This window comes from Indicator indicator, chromosome 5, assembly GCF_027791375.1.
Source record: "Indicator indicator isolate 239-I01 chromosome 5, UM_Iind_1.1, whole genome shotgun sequence".
Classification (NCBI taxonomy): domain Eukaryota; kingdom Metazoa; phylum Chordata; class Aves; order Piciformes; family Indicatoridae; genus Indicator; species Indicator indicator.
The window spans coordinates 35,707,644-35,729,817 of record NC_072014.1 but is presented as its reverse complement, the minus strand read 5'-3'; the positions used below and the strand labels follow the sequence as shown (position 1 = coordinate 35,729,817).

Below are 22,174 nucleotides of genomic sequence, written 5' to 3'. Positions count from 1 at the left end.
CATTCACCTGTAAAAGAAGTATGGCATCACACACAAGTACACTTTTTGGGTTTCGGAACACAGGTGTTCTGAACTGGTAACGGAAACAGTGACTTCTCTTTACTATTAAAATAATGACTTTTTTTAAAAAAGATTTTTTCACACTGACAGTTATGAATTGCAGTTAAGTCACATTAATCTACATAACTATTATTAACAGCTCTGTGTCTATTTTACTGCATCAAGCCAATAAACATTTAAATGCACTTCACATCAAAAGATTATGTAAACTTTTAATTCCTTTTTCCTTCAGAAAAATAGGGACATTTCTGAGGTCTGGCCATAAGTAGCTTCCTGCCTCCCTGTAATACTGTCTGGTCATGGCCCTACGTGGTACTGGATACCTTCTCAAGTGAAAGTGTCCCTTTTAAGCGGCTTCCAATAAGGCCTACACAGTTTAAAGATAAACAAGACAAAGTGCCATCTTTGTTTGGATAACTGATGGACTCTGGCAAGATAAAATAAAGTTATGTGTATTTTGTTATACTTACAAGCAGCTCCAATCCTGAGTATTTATGGTATATCTAAACATACAAAAATGTATGTACATTTTTCTCCACTTTCTTGTAAACAGTTGTCAGCATACTGTTTTTAATCCCTTTATCTTTGAAACATGCAAATCATACATACAGTATAAATACACAAGAAAACAATTACACTCATTCAAAAACCTAAGCAACAAAAAGTTTGTGGCTGCAGTATTGAAAATTATAAATAATCAATGCCCGAGGCATCCTATACACCTAAAAGCAGACGTTCTTTCTACTGTTCTTAGCTGCAGTTGTAGAAATACTGAGATTGTTGCACCTTCCATGCTATTACAGTATTTATAACACTATCATATGTGGAGATAAAGACTTGTTTACTATACCTCTTCTTTTCAGAGTGAAGGAAAAAGCAGCACTTACATATACTGAAACCTTGGAAGCAACAGCTGCTGTTGCTGCTGCTAGATTAGGAAGTTTTCCCATCCTAACAATTCTTAAATAATAAAAAAAAAGGTAAAGAAAAAGCACGTAAGGATTGACTACATGTTCATTCCTTGGGCACTTAACAGCGAATCCAGCATGTCGAATGTATCTTTGTAGTCCATATGCTGGCTGTTTGTACTGTACTGGTGATTGGCATCAGGACCGTTCTCCACTGGTTTCTTGTCCAGTTTCACGAGGGTGCTGAGATGTCCGTAGCCCACCTGGTATGTGACACGGGGAGGAGGGGGTAAGGGAAGGTTAAAAACAGAGTTGTGAGAGGATACATACTGCTTAACAGAGGAAGAACTAGATGAACTACCTGAACTTTTGGAACTTTTGCTCATTTTGGAGTGGTGGTTGTGAGAAGCATCGTTGCTGTGCAACTTCTTTCTTGAAGAGCCGGAACTAGAGGAATTGCCATCATTATTCAGGCCAACAGGACTCCTCAAAACAGTTGGTGCTACTCCATCAGTGCTATGCTTACTGCTGCCACTACTGCTGCCACCACCATGGGAGTGAGAGTGCTTATGACCAATGCCATGGTGGCGATTTAAAGAGTGTTCTTTGTGTTTCTCCTTATGCTCTTTGCTGACATGGGGACTTGAGTGTTTACTCTTTCCGCTGCCCTCATCCGATGAGCTATGCCTTTCCGAGGAAGAAACTTTAATTTTCATTTTCAGCTCCTCCTTACTGACCCCCTTTTCTGTGGGTGGGATTGGTATTCGGAGTTTGATTGAGCCACCCTTTTCCTTCTTATCAGAAATGTGTTTTTCAGGCTTCTCCGCATTTGCAATAGGAATTTTCATTTTAATAGGAGACGTAACAGAGGAACTGCTGGCTGTCTGTGGCTGCATGTGTTTTTTATGCTGCTGCTCGCCTGGGGTTGCTACGTAGTGTTCTCTCACATCCAGCTCCAGGGTTTCGAGTTTGCGCTTCTCTCTGTATTTATCCAAAGACATTTTCTGAGGAATTATTACAGGAGCAGCAACTTGTCCGTGGTGTTTGTTTCCTGACTTATGAGAATATTCTTGTTTGACAGTAGAATGCTCAGCAAGTTTGTCAGGTCTGTGGTGTACTCCAGAGTGCAACTGCACAGATGTTCCTGGCTGGAAGTTCATGTTGTACTGACCAGCAGGTAGTGTCTCTTGTTTTTGAGAGTACATTTGTTCTGTCCTTGCTTGTTCTTGATGCTGAGGCCATTCCTGGTGTGATGCCAAACTGTATGAGGTACTTGGCATTCCTGTAGCTAGCATTGCCAAGTTTTCAGGTGCATGACTGTCTGGAACAGAAATACTTCCTGAGGTCAGAGGCACTGGTGCAGGAAATGATGTTGATGGTTTTTGGAAACCTGTGTTTGCAGCTACACCAGTAACTGTATCCACCAAAATGGAATTCTGGACCAAAGATGAACCAAGAAGTGAGTTCTCGGATACCTGTCCATCGCCTTTAGGTTTCTTAGCAGCCTGATTTGCCTAAGCAAAAAGTAAAGTGAGAAAATGCTCAGCTTAGAGTACTTGTACAATACACTAATTTAGCTCAAAGGTGAGGATAAAACACGACTCAAGGTTTCACCCCCTCCCAACCCAGCCACAGGAAAAAAGGTAAATAAGATACAACTAAACTTTTTCTTCCTAGGAGTTCACCTCTTTTTGCTAATCACTGTTACAGGAAAAATTCTTACCCGCCAGTTTCTAATTCTCTTGAGCCTGCTAGGAGTTTTCTCCAGTATCTGCAGAAACTCGTGAGTTAGCTCTGGGTAGAAAAAAAAAAAAGCCATTTTCAGATTTGATTCTGTAATTAGCAGGTTAAACTATAGTTTTTGCTAGACTAACATCATTCAGCTTTTGCAGTAATTGCTACAGGCTGCACAAAATTTGAATTGGTATTTAATAATAAAATTGTTAGATGCATGTAGACCAAAAAAGGCTACAGTATTTCACAGGGACAGACTTCTGACCACTACACTCATTCTGAAGCACAGGTCTGAATTTAAGAGTTTAGTTTTACTCTTCCAGAATCTGGATTCACTAGACTAAAAATGTCAAGAGGGATCTGTACAACCTATAGCTCCTAAAATACTGTACTTGCCATTCAGCTTGGGCATTTCCCATATGAAGCTATCTTCTATATCTTCTAACTATAAACTCCTGTGACGCTTGTCCAGTCATTCCACTGAACTTAGGAATGACCAAATAACAGCTCTGAACAAAACATAAGCCTTCAGACCACCAGAAGCACCCTGTTTTAAAGGCTGTGTTAAGAACCCAAAGATCCTGGCAATTAGTATTGTCCACAAGGAAACACCAGTCTCCATGCTTGGCAGCTGCAAATCAACATACTTTCCACTGACATATAATTTTACTGAGATTAAAAATAATTAGGTACAGTGAGTCAGAAGTTGAATGCAAAAGGAGATTTCTTGCAGGTCTGGAAGAACTGGCTTCTGCAGAACTCCATGAGCAAATTCGAAACTATGCTGTTCCCAGATGCAAAACTACCTCACCATTTTGGTCTACCCAAGTCTACTACACATCCCAGCTCCATCAACGCTTGAAGAATTAAGTGGTGATCACTGTGAGCTCACAGCAGACAGCTCATAGGGTTTTAAAATTCAAAATGATGCAAGCTTACCCAGCACACAAATCCAGCAGCCAAATGAAGAGAGCTACATACCACAAATATGACTTAAAGCAGCCTACCAGACAGATATTTCAATTTGCTATTTCAAGCTCACTCTGGTTCTGCACTTCACAAGACATCTACTCAAGTTTTCATTTTGAAAACAAGTGATCACCATTAATAAAGGCTGAGCAGAGGAAGAAAGCTGGCCCTGGGGAGCTATGCTGGGCCATACCAAGCCTAGAGGCCTCCACCACTACTTGGAACAGGTGTTTCACTCCAGAGCTAACAACAAAGTCCAATACACAGATCCAAAAGTCCCAGAAGCTACCACCACTACAGTAGTGTCCACAGGCCTTAAGTTCAGACTCCACTGTAATAAGTACCATTTCACAAGACATGAAAGTTGTAAGCATATGGTCTTCTAGGACTACACTTTCTTCTGGAAAGAAGCCACTTATCAATAAAAATTCTTCGCAGGAATTTGAGGCATCATAAGCTGTCCCAAACTGTTAACATACAACTACCTTCATAAATACAGCAATTTTATGTATAGTCTAAAGAACACTTGTTTTGGTGACAGTGAGGCCATAAACTTGGACCAGTGACATATAATGATCAGGACTGCATGGATTTGCACTGGCAGATCTCCATCTCTTTCCTGGATCTGGAAAGCACTTAAAAGATTCCAACCTTGATCTGCAAAAAGGTTAAGCGGATAGCCATCCCACAGGATGAAATTAAAAGGGTCTCAAAACTAATTTTGTCTTCCAAAGTTCTTCCTTCTCCTATACCTTTCTCTCATCTGAAGTTTAAAGCTATGCTTTAAGTATACTATGTTTCTATTTCTACATTTATAAACACTGGAATTTCAAGGCAGTATTACTTACCATCTAGTAATTCCAGAGTAACTGAAGGATCTACATATTCCCACCAGTGTTTTCCATCAGTTGATACTGGAATCTCCCAGTTGGACCACTTGCAGGCCAAGTGAATGCACACACATGCTATCACTGTAGGCTTGTACTGAAGACAGAATGTAGTAAGGTGAAGACTGTTGCACAAATTTCATAATGGGGACCAAAGGAAATCAAACATGTAAAACAGAAAACCCAGAGAAATCCACCATTAACATACAGAACAAGGTAACTTGTCAAGCAATAGCAGTTAACATTTTTCTGATTTTGTAAGGTATCTCACTGCCTTCAAGCACAGGGCAGGGCATTTATCTGGTAGAAAAGTGTAATTTGCTTTTGCTCTAAAAGCTGCGATGAACAGTAAATAAATGTACCGATTATTTAATTATAATATAGTCAATTAAAATTCTACAGTAAAAAACATACAGCTGATTATGTAGTCTCTGAATAAGGTAATTAGAAGGCATCACCCAAGAGTTTCACAGCAGCCAAGTGAATTACTTGTGGGCTTAGCTTTCACTAGGCCTGGATTTGTGATACTTGAACTCAACTTCAGCTTCCAGCTGGCAGCCGCAACAGAGACATTAGCTGAGTTCCACTGCTTTATCATAACTTTTCTTGGGTTCCAAATACAGAGCCTTGCCCATCAAGGAACCACTAAGAAATATTTGGAAGAGTTCTAATAACCAGCTGATACTGCTTAAAACCTTTTGACAAGTAATGTAATCCTCTTAAATAAAACTCAAAGTTGTTTTTAAGAAGTAAATTGAACTAATTGAGACTAAAGGCTAAAATCACCCTCTCAAATTCCATGTTTCTGCAACAGGCTTTGTATACACAGTCCCAACTTGGAATCCTAGAGCTTCAGACTTACATAAGTATTTAAGTTTAAAACTATACATTAAAATTAAAGAGTTATTCCTAGAAGGAAGAGCATTAAACTATTACTAGTAGTCTATCTGAGAAGGAAAATCATCTAGTTGAAAAGATCTTTTGGCCCACTACAATTTTATAAGTTAATACTGGATCAATATATTTAAAGTTAAGAGAAAACTGCCATTAACTACAAGTGTAAACTAGAAATAGTTTTGTACTTACCAAGACGCTCGATTTTCTAGGTTAAGTTTAGCTCTTTGTAATCTTTAGCTGCTATTCAGGCTACCAATTTTAGACTTATGCACTCACAATCGAGAAAATGTCATCAGAAAGCACCACTACACTTCTCATTGTGCATTTAACCCCTTTGTGCCATCAGGCCCTTGTACAATACACCGCACTGCAAACAGGAAGGTACCACCACTGTAGATGGCCCAGTCTCCTGCTGCAACAAGGGCAAGACACATGCAGGGGGCCCTGCAGTAAAGGAAGCTATAGTGTGCTACAACAGTGCAACAAAGAGGTTCAGGATAACAACCTGTTGGTAGCCATGAAATAGGATGTCTGTGCCAAATCCTTGCTTGCTGTAAGAAAAGAAAAACAGAGATTAAAGATCTGCATGGACATCTCAGATTCACTCCAAAATTAAAGCAGTTTTAATTCCCAAAAGCACCTCTTGTTATTTCCACAGAACTAGTCTAAATTTAGCTTATTAGTCTTTAAAATAATATTTCCTGAGATACAGAAGAAGCCATTATATTTGGTAACTGGAGATGAACCAGTCATTCCTTTCACTGACCCACACCCCCCCGCCCCCCCCCCAGTTTCCCTTTGCAGTTCCCAACCCACTGCAGTTTCCCTTTGCTTATCTGTCCCTCAACACCTCATATGAGCGCACCCTTTGCTAGGAACACCTCCTGCTTCCCACCCTTGCTTACAGATCCCTAGCACAACCTTGGACTGCAGCAAGGCAGCAAAATCCAATTCATGGCACAGTGCAAGCTCTGCTCTTGGGGAGGAGCATGGCAGGATACCCGTGGCACACCTCTCTCTCCTAATGCCCCACAACACAGCAAGCCCCCAAGCTAGACGGTAATAAAGAAGTTTCCTGCTCCCTCCCAGTATGAGCACTGTACTCGTAACATTTTGTAACATTTGTTAAACCTATGGCAAAGCTTTGATAAGAAAAAAGACAACTTCATTTTAGTTACAGTCAGGAAAAAACAAAAACAAAACACACAAGACTGCAACATGCCAGAAATGAAAAGCTAACAATTGTGGCTATTACAGCCATCTCACACTGACCCCTCCAGTGAAACCCCAATGCTCCTCACTCAATCAAGAGAACTTACTGTAACATGCATACAATGGAATAGCTGGGCACAATGAGCTCAACTGAAGATTGAATGCAGCCTTCACTGAATTCTTACTTTGACACTATGACTTGAAATCATTGTGCTACCTGCAGAAAGTGTATTGTTGAACTTTATGTCAAAGGGAACATCATTAAACTTTGGTTTTAATTATAGTCTTTGCATGGAGTTTGAGCAAGACTGCAATGGCTTTTAAAATTAAGAAAAAATATGATTTGACTCTTACTGATTGCAAAGGAGCACAAATCAAATATTTTTATGCCACACAGATGGGAAGTGTCATAATTCAAGAAAAAATGTGGAAGTAGCAAGGTAACAAGATCTGTTCCTACACACAAAGTCTACTAATCCATAATAATCAAAAGGTGAACTGACCATGTGATAGTGTTATACCAGAACATTTACTTTCCAAACTCTAATGGTAATTGCATGCCAGATGACCATGGAGCTCAACATTTTCCTATCCCTCCCGTCACAAAAATGAAAGGCAATAGTACCATAAAACAAAGTGAAGTGAGACTATTGTAACAACACAAATGAAAATACAGAATGGTTGAATAAGACTGAAATTGATGTCTTGCTCTTCATTTTTCAGCAAAATATTTAAATGATCTTGAATGATTTTTGTATTCTGTACAGTTACAACATATTTGAATTAATGGACCAGACCAAGAAGCATCTCTACTCTCACTGAAATGTCCCTTCTGAACAAGGAAGAAAAGCAGATGCCAGAAAACTTCTATTTAACATCAGCTTGAAAGTTGAGTAAATCAAAACACATACCTGGAAGAAAAGAATCACATCTTGAAACACACATTTTAACCTCAATCAAAAAATTAAAGTGCTAAATACCTTGCCTGTACTAACAAGCAGCAAGATATTGTGTTTCAACTTACAGCTAAATAATCACCAGTGCCAAAAGAAATGTCAGATCATGACTGAAACCTGTGGTAACAGAAGGCACAACTGAAAACATCTGTCCCAAACTCTTCTCTTACATTTAGGACAGCTTTGGTTTAGTAGGATCCATCACCAAAATTGAAATTAATAAATTTTAGTTCCTGTATTTTGGTGTATTACTTCCTGTATAGTAGTGGGAAGTGCATCTCCAAATTAAATAATCTTGAAGAGGCGGCTTCCCTGGTGTAACTCTCAAGTTGCAGGACTGACCACTGTAATGCCAGCCATTAATAATCAGTTCTACATTTGATCATTCAGGAGTGACTTACCTACCCTGTCTCACTGCTGCAGAAGCAACCATAAGGCAGGGGATTATTACAGTACTAAAGATTCTTGGAACAGGACTTGCTGTCTGATACACCTTCCAAAAGGCTACAATTTCCAAGAAATTCCCAACTGGAAACCAAAATAATTTTTACTGAGCATATCTCCACCATTCAACTGGTTGCAATTCCAAGGTATGTGTGTCTTCTCTTCAACATGAGGTTATCTTGCATCTTGAGATAAGAATGAAAACATCACTGCCAAGTCACCCTTAGGAGGGTGGTAGCTGGCTATGTCTAGGACCCTAGCAACATATGCAAACTCTCCCAAGAAAGGGGAGGTTGTAGATAAGCCAGACAGCATCAGAAGAGAGAAAGCCTGCTGAAATCCTTCTGTGCAAAAAGAAAAAAGCCACAGGCTCTGAGTGGAGGTATGTTGGTGGATGCCTGTTGTATGTGGAAAGCGTTCGAGGAGGCCACAGTGTAGGTCTGAGCAGTCCTGGTGGCTTTACTTCAAGAAAGTATTTAAAACTTGAGAACAGGTCTGTAAAAGCCTGAGGTGGAAGTTCAGAATGTGAAGGCTGCCTGTAGCCATGCTGCAGTGCAGCTGGTGTTTACAATTATTCCACATTACTTAGTATACTAATATTTACATGTTCCTCATGAAAACACCTTCTGAAAAAGCTGATTAATTTTCATCTCCTCTTCTGTTGCCTTTATCAGCCTGATTTAACCAGTGACCCCTATGCACAAGGACACTAGGGTATGCCTGAAGAATTTGACAGTGAAGTTTTCACAAAGCTTAGTAAAGATCATGGGTGTTCAAGATACCTGATAACCTGCTGAGTAGGGAGACCAGTCCTAGAAATCCTTAGGATCCAATCTTCAGTTCAAAAAAAAGAAGGTTGTGTACCAACACAGAGAAAGGAATGACTGAAGAATTCCCAAGATGGAGATGAGGATACAGATTCCTCCCTTTCAAGTTCCAACAGAAGCAGGCTGGGAAGAGGCTGATTTTATACCAGAGCTTAAGAGGACCATTTCATGGTCTCAGCACTAGGGCAGTTTCACTGCTGATTGTTCAGCCAGCATTCAAGCACCAGCAAGGTGATCTGACACCAGAACAGGTTTTGGTGTTTTTCTCTTTTCTTCTCTCTTCAGTACCGAGCTCCTTGTAATGGGCACTGAGGCTTGCTGACAGTCCTTCACAGATCCACTGCCTTCAGATTCCTTAAAGGACCTGTGAGATCCTAAGGAATGATGGTCCTGTCTCCTCTTCTCAGTCTCTTGACACTGAGGAAGAATGGTGCAGAAAAAAGACTGAGCCCCACACCACTCTCCTTGTCTACTATACTGACCAAACTGTATAGATGGAACAGTTTCATCAACCCACAAATCTCTGAAAACCAGAAGGAATAATCAGATATTTTATGCCTAAACATCATGAGCCATTATGGGCCCATCTAGTCATCCATTATCTACAATTATCTGTGTTGTCTAATATCACCTTCAGAAGGGCTTTCAATCTTAGAAATGAAGAATTTGATCTTTTCTTTAGTTGTATGTTGATGTAGTTCTGTTTATTTGCAACAATTCCCACACACTAGTTCATCTCCAGCCCTAGCAATTGATTCTGTTGTGCTACTACAAGACCAGACATCTTTCTGACAAAGGACTTGGCTGAATCTCTTGAGCACTATTAACGAAATCTCTCTTTTTGTGTGTTATTTTTTAACCCCACCCTCCCACCCCTTTTTTTTCAACGGAAGTAGCTCACAGATGAATACAGGTAACAGTGACAGCATAAAGCACATTACCCTGGATGCAAGACAACAAAAAGTGATACAGAGAATCAGCCATCCTCCTACCCACTTTTTAGCCAGGCAAAAGGGCATCTTCTCACCACACGGCAATTCAGTGCACACACACTAAGCCAGCTGCATACCACAGCAAACTTTTTGCCTCTCCTTTGGCAATTACATAGTCACCCACAATATAATCCTCCCTTCCTTCTCACCCAAAACATAACAGTTGGAAATTTTAATCGTAAGTTAATCACCTTTAATAAAATAGGTATCTCTGCCTTCTGAAACTTTTTTTTCCCTAAGACGACATTACCAGAACTGGATGAAGCAAATTTGCATTTCTTTACCTTCTCAATCAATCTCTTTAGCCCTAAAGGCTTAACAGTGACAAATCTGGGATATATTTTGAAAGCTTCAGGACTTGATATCTATCCATTCACATTAAACAACATTCTCCAATAAACAGTTAAGAGAACTAAAATTATACCACTGCCTGTCTGAAAGCATATCACTGTGTCCAAAAGCCCATCTCTTTATTCTCTCCATACATAAGACTAATGATCCATGGCAATTATTCTCTACTTGTTAGATGTGCATGCATGACTACAGATTTCACCCTCAATTATTTTGATTTATAGATAATAATTTTTGGTTTTATTATAAGGTAGTCAAGTAGCCTACACCACCCCAGAAACAGCATATGCTGACAAGAATTCCATTTGCATACACATATAAAAGGACCACACCCAATCCAGTAAGTTTTTCAGCCATCATATGTGTTCCATTCACTTTGCACCAGTCCTCAAGGTACATGAATTTTCAACCCTCACTGAAGTCTTCAGATTTCAAGACCTGAATTAATTTCAGAATTCTAAGCATTTTGTTAAACTGCACTGACATTAAATACTAGCTTTAAAATGTCAAATGCAAAAATAGGCATGTACCTTCATATGAATTTTGTTCTTAGGAAGGTAGCACACAAAACAACAGAAAAAGCTAAACTGTGGAGTGGTGTCTACCCTTGACTCAAGGAAATGAAGTTTGTGTAGCAGTATGCCTTTCTTCATGTAGACTCAAGTCAAATACACTTGCTAATGTGGATATCCTGTTACAGCTACAATACTGCTTGCCACCCCTTCCTCAAAACCCTAAAGACTGACAAGAAGTGCAAGGGCTCACACAAAAAAGTGTGTTCACATTTATTTTGACCAAAGTAAATCTCTACAGAGCTGCTGATGCAGACTAATGAGACTAGGTGTAATTAAACTTATGCACTGAGTCACAACCAAATCTGGACAGAAAGCAAATAATCATGATCTTATAGTAAAAATAGCAATAAAGTTACTTTATATGCCAGTAAATCACAGCAACAGTCCTACTCAGAATCAAACTGAAGACACAAGTAAGCTACTTCAAAGTAACAACAATACTTTTCCTTTGAAAAAACAACTTGAATTCTGGAGTTACTTCAGAACAGATCTAGTTGACAGGACGAAGCTGTTCCTAACTATCAAAAAACCAAAACAATACCCACAACTTTGAAATACTTAACTGGCCTAATCATTTTCAAACACTTTGGAACATTGTAAAATTGAAAATGTTACTTTAGGTGTTTTTATAACTGATTGTTATTTTTGCATCCTCTATCTTATGAGCAGATTTTTTTTTTTAAGAAAAGCTCCAAAGTAACCCAATTTAAGAATTAAAGAAACCATGCCGAAATTCAACAAAAAATACTGAAGAGCAAAACAGATTTCTGGCCAGAGTCACAAAAATGAGATGTGAGGACCTGATTGTTTACTAAGTTCGGGGTTTTGTGCTACTATCCAAAACAAGTACACACAGAAAAACAATTAGTCACATCTTGAAGTGCTGGCACATGACAGCACACTTGCTGTGCACTCTCTATCCCTCATAAAAAGATTTGCTAAGACAGAAAGCCAGCATTAGCCATCAACCAACATGCAGGCTAAAACTACTACAGACTGAAGATAATCAACCCAGAATGATATTAAGCAGTCAGCTAGTCAGTTTTCTACTACTAACTGCTTCTGTTTGAGAAATTATGGAACAGACATTATTAAAATCAAAGCTAATAGAAAGGCAAAAACAAATTATGAAGAACAGAGAACTGGACACTTCAGACTCTAAAGGTTAAGATCAAGCTGTTAGCAATTAGCTTTAAACAAACTCTTTGGATGACAGTTTTTGAAGACCATATTAGACAAATGCAATCATCTTCAAATTTTACTAGAAAGGTAAAAAGGACTTACAGAAGTGGTTAAAAGTCACTGACCTCTCACTAATTGTGTACATTTCACAACATCTGTGTGTGGATGTTCAATGGTAATCTCAAAACCTGAAGAGTTACAAGTACATTTTAGAATTACACATTTGCATCTGTAACAAAAGCAAAACCCAAACCCTTTTTGTTTCCCCACAGATGTAAAATTCTTGCTAAATCTTTTCACTCCTGATCAAATAACACTATTTAGGAGCCTGCATATTTTCATACTTTTGAATGGTAAATTGTAAAGCCACTTCCAGATCAATTAGTACAACATTTCTTCAGTATTGTTAAGTTTTTAATATATATATAAATAAATCTGGGAAGTTACTGTATTTTTGAAGTTGAACATATCTGAACAGTTTCTAGTATGTCAGGAAAAGCTGTACTACAGACACTGAAATTCATGTGCAGGCATAAGCTTTGATTTCTGGAACTTCAACACACTGCACCTAGGAAAACACCAATCTGTAGATTGGTGACTTAATTTTTTTTTTTGTTTACAATGCCATTTTAGGAATTGGGTCACTATTGTTAGAGGTTTCTGTTTGTTTGTTGTTTTTTTGTGTGTGGTTTTTTTTTTTTTTACACAATGTAGTCAAAGTGCTGTTTAAGACTCTTTGAGTCTGTCAGTGTGTGTTCTCAGACCTGTTAGCCTTAATCATCTCTATAGTACTTTAAACTCTGATGTTTTTTATCAGAAAATTCCATTTCCAATTCTAGAATCCCCTGAAGTCACTAAATGGTCACACTAGAACTTGGGATGTTCAGAGGTAGTAATCTTGCTCGATTACATAGTGATCTTCTCCAGGAAGGCAAAATAGGGAGGAGCATTTTGTCTAAAGCTCTACCCAATTGCTTCTCTGTGTATTCACAGAGAGCTAACCTAGTACTACATGTTACCTTCTATGAAGGATTATCAACTTACGTTGGAGTAGCTTTGAAAAATCTGTATGGAAGAGTACGCATTTCTACCCCAAACTGCTAGAAACATCTATGTCACAAGTATAATGCTTCCTCCTTCCCCCTTCAAGTGAACATAGTGCTGCTAATATGAACCTGAATTCACAGGTCAGAAGTTTACCAACAGAAATAGCAGAATTCACATGTACCAACAGCACATTTACTTCTTCATGCTACATTAGCTGCACAGTAGACGTTGAGAAAGACATACCTAAAGTTTGAAGCATTATTGTTTCAAGTATAACCAGCTCTTGGGCCTGCTGAAGGTATGCCTGAAAAAAATAAGCAAAGAAGTCAAGAAATAGCTATTGCCTCAGAACTTCTATTTGAATACTGCTACTGGCAATACAAGACCACCACCCAAGCCAGTTAGAACTGACAGCTCAGATGACTTCACTGCGGCAATACTTTCTTCTACCAGTGTGTTACTGCAAGTTCAGTTACACCAGCCTAACCAACTTTCACAGCAAGCCTTACTTAGTCTGGATCACACAATCTATTCCAGATAAGCATTTTTGGAAGAAGGCATTGGAGGTACTGTAAGAATTATGGAGGCTTGCAAGTGTACATCAACTCACATATCTCTAGGCAGGTAATCTGTTTTACAAGTACTTTAAAATACAGCTGGAGATACCCTGTTGGCCTGCCTTAAGCTATCTTGAACTTGTGGGTCCAGTGCACACCCCCATCTGTCATTCCAAGAACCAGTAGCATAGCAAAGGTGCTCAGATAGGTTTGTATGTCAGCTGAGGTCCATCAGGGTGTAACTAGCTCAGCCTGACCTTCAAGCTGAACAGCTCTAGTGTATTTCCACCAAACTTCCTCATATGTTTGGTTTCAGGAAGACTCATCTCAGGACTCGTAAACTATTGTGTAGAAGCTGTACAAACTTTGGAAAATGAAAGGAAGACCAATGTATAGCAGAGGCCACAGCTCTATCACTTTAAAACCAAACAGACAATGGTGCACAAGGAGCCTCTGGTTCAGATAAGCACAGCATCCTGACCTCCTCTGCACAAACTGACCCAGAGAATGATGCAGGGAACCTCTTATTTAACATCTAATGTTCTACTATACATGTAGAAACGTTAAGAGTAATGCAAGTTCAAGATGGGCCAAGCTCTTCAAGTTTCATAACACAAATACTTGAGTCTTCAATAAGTTACCAATACAAAAGACTTAAATGGTGTAAAAACAAGTGGTTTTTTTTCTGCTATGTGGACAGCAATAATCCAGTCAAGACAATATAACATCATTAAATGAAGCATCATCTGATTATCTTTAAAACCACGACTTCCACCTACATCACTCTTTGTATCCAGCTGTGGCTCTTGAGGATGAAGACAGGCATGTGCTACTTTAATAACATGTTCAAGTTTCCGTGGCTGTTCTTCCACTTTTGCAGCCAAAAATAATGCTGTAGGAGATATTATCTGAAGAGGAAAAACATAGGCATTTTAAAGCTTTTTATAAGCAGGACTTGAATTTTAGTAAGTCTACAGTGGTAATTTGAAAAGGTTTGGATTGTTTTGTGGTTTTCATTTGTTAAAAACAGTTCTGAAATCATGCAAGGCAACAAAAATAACCAGTCATGTTTTATTTTATAACTGATGTAACCCACCCAACAGCACTGGGAAGGAGTAGCATAAGTGCTAAATTACGTTTCTGAGTAAGATGTTTGAGGTCAAACTCATTCTATTTCAACATAAAATGAATAGATTTGGTCCAGAAGATTTAGTCACACTAGAACAGGCTGTTCCAAGTTAAATATACTTCATGAGAAAGTTCATCCAGTTTCTTGCACAGTAGTGAGCCATTACACCATCTTTTCAGTAAAAGTCAAAACATGATTTCAAGTTCTGCTACGACTTGAATCTCCTGAAAAACAAGAAACTTTGCAGAGAACTTTAAGGAAAACAGCTTGTTGCAGAAACACATAAGTATAAGCTAACTCTTAGCAAGTTTACCATATACCCCACAGTACAGAGAACAAAGCACAAGAATTCACAAAACAGCAGTTACATCCTATGTTAGCAAAGACTAGAAATTACATTTAAGGAGGAACACTTTAACAAAACTCTAGGTGTTGTAAGCTGGCAGCAAAGCACCCATTCACACCACCTAGGAATTGCTGTGAAGCTGATTTGATGCCTAGCTGTCAGCCAGAATAACTGATGTTTCTATATACCAAGCATGCCAAAACATACACGATTTAGAAGAAGCGGGGTCCTCTTTGTATGCAAAAGCTGCCTGTGTTATACAGGAGTTAAAATGACAGTCAAAACCTTGATGTAGACATGAGCAGATTGCATTAAAATTAAACCAGTGTAAAGCATTTATTCAGAAGTTGAAATAGCTTCTTGGTGAATATTTAATTGATGCATGTTACAAGCAGTGCAAGTATTGGATTATCTTGTTCAATGCCCAAGTAGAAGTAGACTGAATGATTAACAGCCATACTTCCCCCTAAAGTTAGGTTTTCCTTTTTTTTGTCATTAAGCAGCCTTTTGTTATGCCAGAATGAAATTTATTAAAAAAAATTATAAAATCAGTATATGAACACTTGCAAGGAAACAATTAGAACTGAATATTTAAGTGATTATTCATTGCATTTCCAGGGCTCTCAAACATATTGACAGAGTACTTTGAAATGTTCACTTGGATCTTCAGTAAAACTTGTAAATTGGCACTTGAGGAAAACTGACATCCTGGGAATGTGGTACCCTTTGACACTTAAAAATGTGCCATGAAGAAACCTAGTATTCTAAAAAAATCTCAAACCACCCAAAACAAGTCACAGGCAGCAAATTATTCCACAACAGAGACAAAAGAACTTCATTCTTTTTAAGGAGCTTGTAACTTAAGCCTTGCAAATAAATGAAATAAGAACCTGAAGGCAGGAGTTGCTGAACAAGGCCATATTAGCACTGACACTTAAGACTTCTGATTTGACCATATTGCTTGAAATAATGATTATAAATGCTGCAAGAAATTACCTGTTTGAGGGACATACTATTTGAAATATATCTCCCTTAAGATGGGAGATAAACTTTAAAAGACTAAATGTGAAGGAATGTCTTTCTGGAGTTCAGAATGCCCAGTCTTAACAGCTTTGAAGCACCAGAAGAGGCAGAGTAGCATGCGTATGTATAACCCAACATAAACATGCCATATGAAGACCTTTTATAGAACAGACAAATGGTGCTCCTGCTCAGGATTGCACCAACAGGCAAGTCTCTCACATCTATAGCTGTCTCATCCATGTAAGTCCTGTGGTAACCTGTGGTAGCAGGCTTCAACAATTTGGGGCAGGTACAAGCGAGGAAGGTATCTGAGGCTAGCACTGTCTACACTAGGGCCAGCCTAAAAGGAAGGATGACATTATCAAATGATTCTGAGCTTTAGGGAAAAGAGATTAGCAGATGGGGGCAGGAAGCCACTGAAACATGGACCAACAGAGAAGGAAACTGGGAATGTTGAAGAATCAACAGTTAAACTATTTTGATAATACACTGTACAGAAAAAGAGGAGGTAGTAATGAGGGTATGGAATCAGAAATAGAATGGAAGCTGGAAAGAAGATGTAAAAAGAAAGTAAACAGAAGATCCTTTCCATCTCCCCATGATAAAAAAAGTAATTAAATTTTTTTTAAACACAGCAAACATTCAGTCAGCAACCTGTTGTACTGCCTTACTGCTGGGCTGAAGAACAAAAGCAATTGCACTGTGAGCAATGAACTGTTGCTTTCTGCTGTTCTCCCCCTCTTTAACCTCACCATCCCCACCAAACATCACACGCTTCTCCCCAAGTACCTGCATTATTCTATTATTCAATTGTTTTAACTTTGTTTACAATTTTAGTTGAATATATCCTAAACACAAGCTCTCTTTTTACAAATTTGTGGGTATCATTAACATGCATGGAATCTTCATTTTATTCTCTGAAAAATCAATACCCCAAAATGACTGAAACTACTTACATTTCACAGAGGCATTATTTGAACCAAGTCAAAAATAACTGCAATTAAATACCCAGAAAATTCTTACTCACTATTATTCAGTTTGACTGGGCTGAAGCTTCACTTCATTCCAAAACTAAAGGCTGACTGCAGGGTATTTTCTAATTTACTGAAACAGATCAGTTCTGTCCACACAATTCCCTATCTCTAAGACCCTACATAAAACACCACTCTAGAGGCTGATTAAAGTCAACCTGATTAACTGACATTTAATTCTGCTTCATAAGATACCTATATAGACCACAATTATCTATTTACTAAAAAAAAAATTTAAAAAATAAAAAAGAAGGTGTTGGCTTCTGACCAAAGAATTTCATCTCTTTGTCTTGGTTCTCATTCCCAGTTTAGAGTAGGTCAGTATTTTTGTCTCCCTTGGTACTTATTCAGGAAAATACACATTCTAATAAAGTTTCAGACTTGGAATCCACAGAGTCTCCAGTGAAGACAACATACCCTGCTAAGCATGTAACTGGTGACATTACTCAAATGCTTTCATTCATTTCCAATTCTCAAAAATGACAGAAAAAGCAAAGCAGAAAAAAAAGGAAAATTAAAGACAGACTTGACACAGCTGTAAGCCTCCTATATATAAACATCTTCATCTGCCCACACACATGTGAAATTTGAAGTTATCTACCATGCACCCAAAAATATTCTAAGAAATACCTTCAGAAGAACACATGATTTATGAAATTAAATCCCATTTGATACTAGCCGAGAATCTCAGAAACCAAATCCTACTGAAATAAAAAATACAAAACCTAAGAACCTTATGACAGTCTCAAGAGCATTATACAGCAAGTTTCATTGGTAAACATGCTACAAGTCCTATTTCACTTCAAAAAAGTACATGACACATTGTAAAAAGTGTTATTACAATGAAGACACTTGAAAATCTCAGAATACATCAGCAGCACACATAGTTTCCCCAAGAACTCCCTCTCCCTCTTAATGCTGATGTTTTTAGACTTGATACAAAATAATTTAAGATTTTAGGTGGTTCAAGTCTATGACAGAGGTTTTTCAAGTGCAAACACAAAGTAGCCCAAGTTTTCAGTATTACAGCAAGAAGCTCATGTAGCATAAAACCAGCAAATGTTAACACACAAGATTAAAAATAGAACTGAAGTGTCCAAACAGCACTGCTAAAGCTTGGTGCATCTTAGGGAAGTGTTAAAGAACTTTCCACAATTGCAAAGTCAGCTGTTCAATACTGCAATTTGGACAGGGCATGAGAAGACAGCAAAGGAATAGAGAGGGATGGGAAACAAACTCTTTAAACAACTCACCCACCTTGAACTTCAGGGAGAAAAATTCCTCCTGCAGCCTTTTTTAGATACTTCAGTAAGTTCTACTGCATGTCATACAAAAAATCCCTTGACATCATTAAGCATACTTTCAACTGGTTGGTTAGCTTTCTGCATGACATTTCTAAAGATTATGTTTGAAAATACAGTCACCATTGGATGCCTTACCTCTCATTTCCAGCATACCAAGGATTTTTCCCCCTTTCTTTGTACTTCACATCAGTGTGCTGAAGAATAAGTCTCTAAAAGAGGTATTTGCTACAAAACAGTATCAGACACGAAGTGCTACAGAAACAGCATTTCCAGAAGAATTTTAATTTGGGGGATATTCTGAAGTGTAACAGTCAAGCTAGTATTTCCTATAAAAATCCAGCAAGCTCCCTCCCCACCCTGGTATTAGCACTGACTAACTTTATACTCAGCAAACCAAAGTTACCATGCCCTGGTCAACAGTAACATAGAAAGAATAATTTGTACTGCTGCTGAGGGCATTCACTGTAGTTCCTGAAATGTCATTTGCACAGCTAGGTAAAACTGGTAGCCAGGGCATCCAATTGTGCTTACTATAATCGGTCAAGCAATTTTCCACTCTTATTATTGGGCAGAGCAATCTTGCAATGTCTGAACCTGCTTTAACTGCAACATCAAAACCTCAACACATTCTTCGCAATTAACTGCATTTACTTTGTAAATAATTCACAGCAATTCAGAAGTTACTTGCTAAGCCACAGTAACTGTGCAAAAATAGGGATATTTGGTCATTAGAGCAGTAAATGTAATAATTAAAAAAACCCAAGACTACATTAACTGTATGTGCTACCCCTGTGACTCTACAGATTGAACAAACTGTTGGAAATTCTATTCCCTATTCACAACTGATTCTCAAAATCTTGAAAGCTTGTCAAATTGTTTAGCAGTAATTTGTATTGTGAAAAAAACCCACCAGAATGAAGACAACAGCTAATCAAGTAAAGAAACTTTCACTAGAAGACCTGTTTATTAACAATTTAGTGCATGTGACCTGTATGTAAGACATGCATATTTGTATAACCCAGCAATTATGAACAGTGACAATGAATATGCAAGAATTTACTACCAGACTAAAAACTCTGATCTACCAGTAAAGCAAGACAACGAAGGCTACGGGTTTTTCAACTGGAGCTCATGCATTCTGACAAATGGCCACCTAATTATGTAACCCCAGCCTTCAGACTCCTTCTTGCCACAGACAAACATCACTAAACACACACAAAGACACATACACCACATATCATAGAAAATTTTAGCTAGGTCTTAGCTTGAAGGCTGCCAGTACCTTAGTATTTAATGTCAAAGGGTTTGTTTCTTCCTGGAGGGGATGCACATTGTTACATTCTATAGCTTGCCAAGTACTCTGGAGATTTGATATTAAGTATTTATTTCAGTCTTTGGTTTTTGCTTTCTCTACAGAGAACTTGCCAGAATATTTGGGAGTATTTGTAAGTGACTCATTCACTTTGAGACCACCTCCTTTACTCGATAGGAAAATATGTAAGAAAATACATTTACCCATCAGTACATACAGGCCTTCCACTCATTGAGAACTACAAAAAGTAATTCAGCAGGAATCAATATTGCTGTAAACTTGCAGTGCACTTGCCTTTATTATTTCAATACCATTATCTGAGAATTAATTTAACAAGACATTTTCCCTTCTAATAGTTGTGGTTCCCATGGCATTCAACCCTTTCAAAGCTTAACTTGTTAACTTTAAGAAAACCCAACACAGCAACTAAATCTTGCTACCTAAAATCTACCCTAGATTATTAGATACAGTAACTAAGCAGGTGATATACACAACACAAGCCTCAGTTGTGGCAGCTCTACACCTCTGTATTCCAAGCAGCTCTGCCTAGTTTATCAAATCTGCAAACTGTCCATAGTCCCAGAAACCTTTGGATGTCCACCATCTCTTCCACTGCCTACAGGTTATTGTTATGTGGGCAGAAGGATGGAACAACTGTTTTATTGCCTTCACTTGATGTACTACAGACACTTTCAAAAGGCATATTCCACCACAAAGCTTGCTGGAACTTGATTCTTGTGTGCTATTCTTGCTCTAGAAGTAGAGAACTATTTTAGGGAAGTACATTTGGATTTGTGTATATCCATTCAAGACATAGCTCTCTACCACTATATAAGGAAGGCCTACATTATATACTTCTGGTTAAAGTGTTTCAGGCTTATGCACACTTAATACAGGTTATACTTCGCATTCATTACCTAAAGACCTGTAACACCACAGTTTTGGTAGCAAGTTTGAATTTAGCTCAGATCCTTCACAAAACCAATTAAATACACTTCTGAAATGTGCCTACAAACTAGTATGTATTTCCTGCCAAGTAAAAAGTCCATTTGCTCCACCAAACAAATTCATGCCAGACAGAAAATTTGGCAAGCACTAACGCACTGGTGTACCTGCCCAAATTCAGACAGTGCAAGGTTTGCAAGATTTTACCCCTCAGCAGACCAAGATCTGCTCTGGTCTAGACCGTAACATCTATCACAGTCTCAATCTGTTTATTTTATCATGAAAAGCCAAGATCTGAGAAAACTCATCATTTCCTCTTTGTAATATACCACCATCATTATTAACTGTTCTTGCAAAGTCAGTATAAAATATTGATGAAATGATGGGGTTTTAGGTTTTGTTTTTTTTTTGCTTTAATATAAACAGAATAGGTAGAAAACGATATTATTATTTTTCTAACTATATTATCCATATCAGACTTAAAAAAATAAAAGTCCTGAAATTTTCAAGCTGGTATCTCAAGTTCTCTATCTGTTAGAAAATCCGTCAATTACAGACACTATTTTTGTTGAAGAACGTAGTTTTCTTTATAACATAGTCTGCATTCAGATTCAGCATATTCCATTCCTTACTTAGGACAGATGGCATTTTCTCACCAGATGTAAAGACTTTCCTTGTCTAATATGAGTTATCAGCACACTGTTTAAGACCAGACCAGGTGAATTTACGGGTTTTTTTGAGAACAGATACATAACTCATACGGATACATGCAACCCTATTATAGTTGTCAGACACACCATGCTAGCACTAGCACTGCCTTCATCATGAAAAAATCGTTCCTACACATCAGCCTTTCAAACCACAGCACATAAGCACAAGCCAGATTTGAAACATCTCAGTACATTCTTCACACATCTGAAATGTGTTTGCTGACGGTTCCTGTTTTTTTCTGTTGATGCCAGAAGACAAAATTCAGCTGCCAGTAGTTAAAATACAAAATTGAACAGAATTATCATTGTTCCTTTTAAACAACTGATAAGAAGCCAGAATTCCTAGAAATACACCAAATTTCATAATCCAGTAAATAAATACAACATTTGTCAGTCAGAGTACCAAAATTGTGAGCATATTATTGCTGCATAAAAAAAATACTTACATTTCTATTAAATTTAGTGAAGGAATGATGCATATAAAATCTGTGCATGTAAACAATTGCTGTATTGATCGTAAGCTGAGATCTGGAAAATTAAATTAAGGAAACACTACAAATTAAGACAATGTTTTAGAAGAACTGAAAGCAATGGGCACTCTACATCAATCACTGATTTCAACATGCTGTCTTTAGCTAAAAATGAATTAAGGACATGACACTTCAGAACGGATATTAACACATGCTTAACCGATACTAACACTTATCTTTCCCACCTGCTCCGCAGACAATGTGGGGATTCCTAAGCCACATCTCACCCGCTGAATGAAAACTCCA

At 38.1% G+C, this 22,174-nt stretch overlaps 1 protein-coding gene across 2 annotated transcripts; it reads right to left on the bottom strand.

Annotated features, from left to right (window-relative positions):
• Positions 1-1,012: 1,012 nt before the first annotated feature.
• Positions 1,013-21,907, bottom strand: CCNT2 (cyclin T2). 2 transcript variants are annotated; one of them, XM_054380906.1, is made up of 9 exons: positions 21,845-21,907; positions 14,378-14,506; positions 13,285-13,345; positions 12,120-12,182; positions 5,961-6,006; positions 4,520-4,683; positions 2,692-2,762; positions 1,330-2,482; positions 1,122-1,231 (listed from the first exon to the last, which is right to left on the bottom strand). In XM_054380906.1, the coding sequence occupies exons 1-9, from the start codon at positions 21,890-21,892 to the stop codon at positions 1,167-1,169; spliced, it is 1,800 nt and encodes a 599-aa protein (XP_054236881.1). In that variant the 5' UTR covers positions 21,893-21,907; the 3' UTR covers positions 1,122-1,166. The 2 variants fall into 2 exon arrangements, with proteins under 2 accessions (XP_054236880.1, XP_054236881.1); XM_054380905.1 differs by having other exon boundaries at positions 1,013-2,482.
• Between the last annotated feature and the right edge of the window lie 267 nt (positions 21,908-22,174).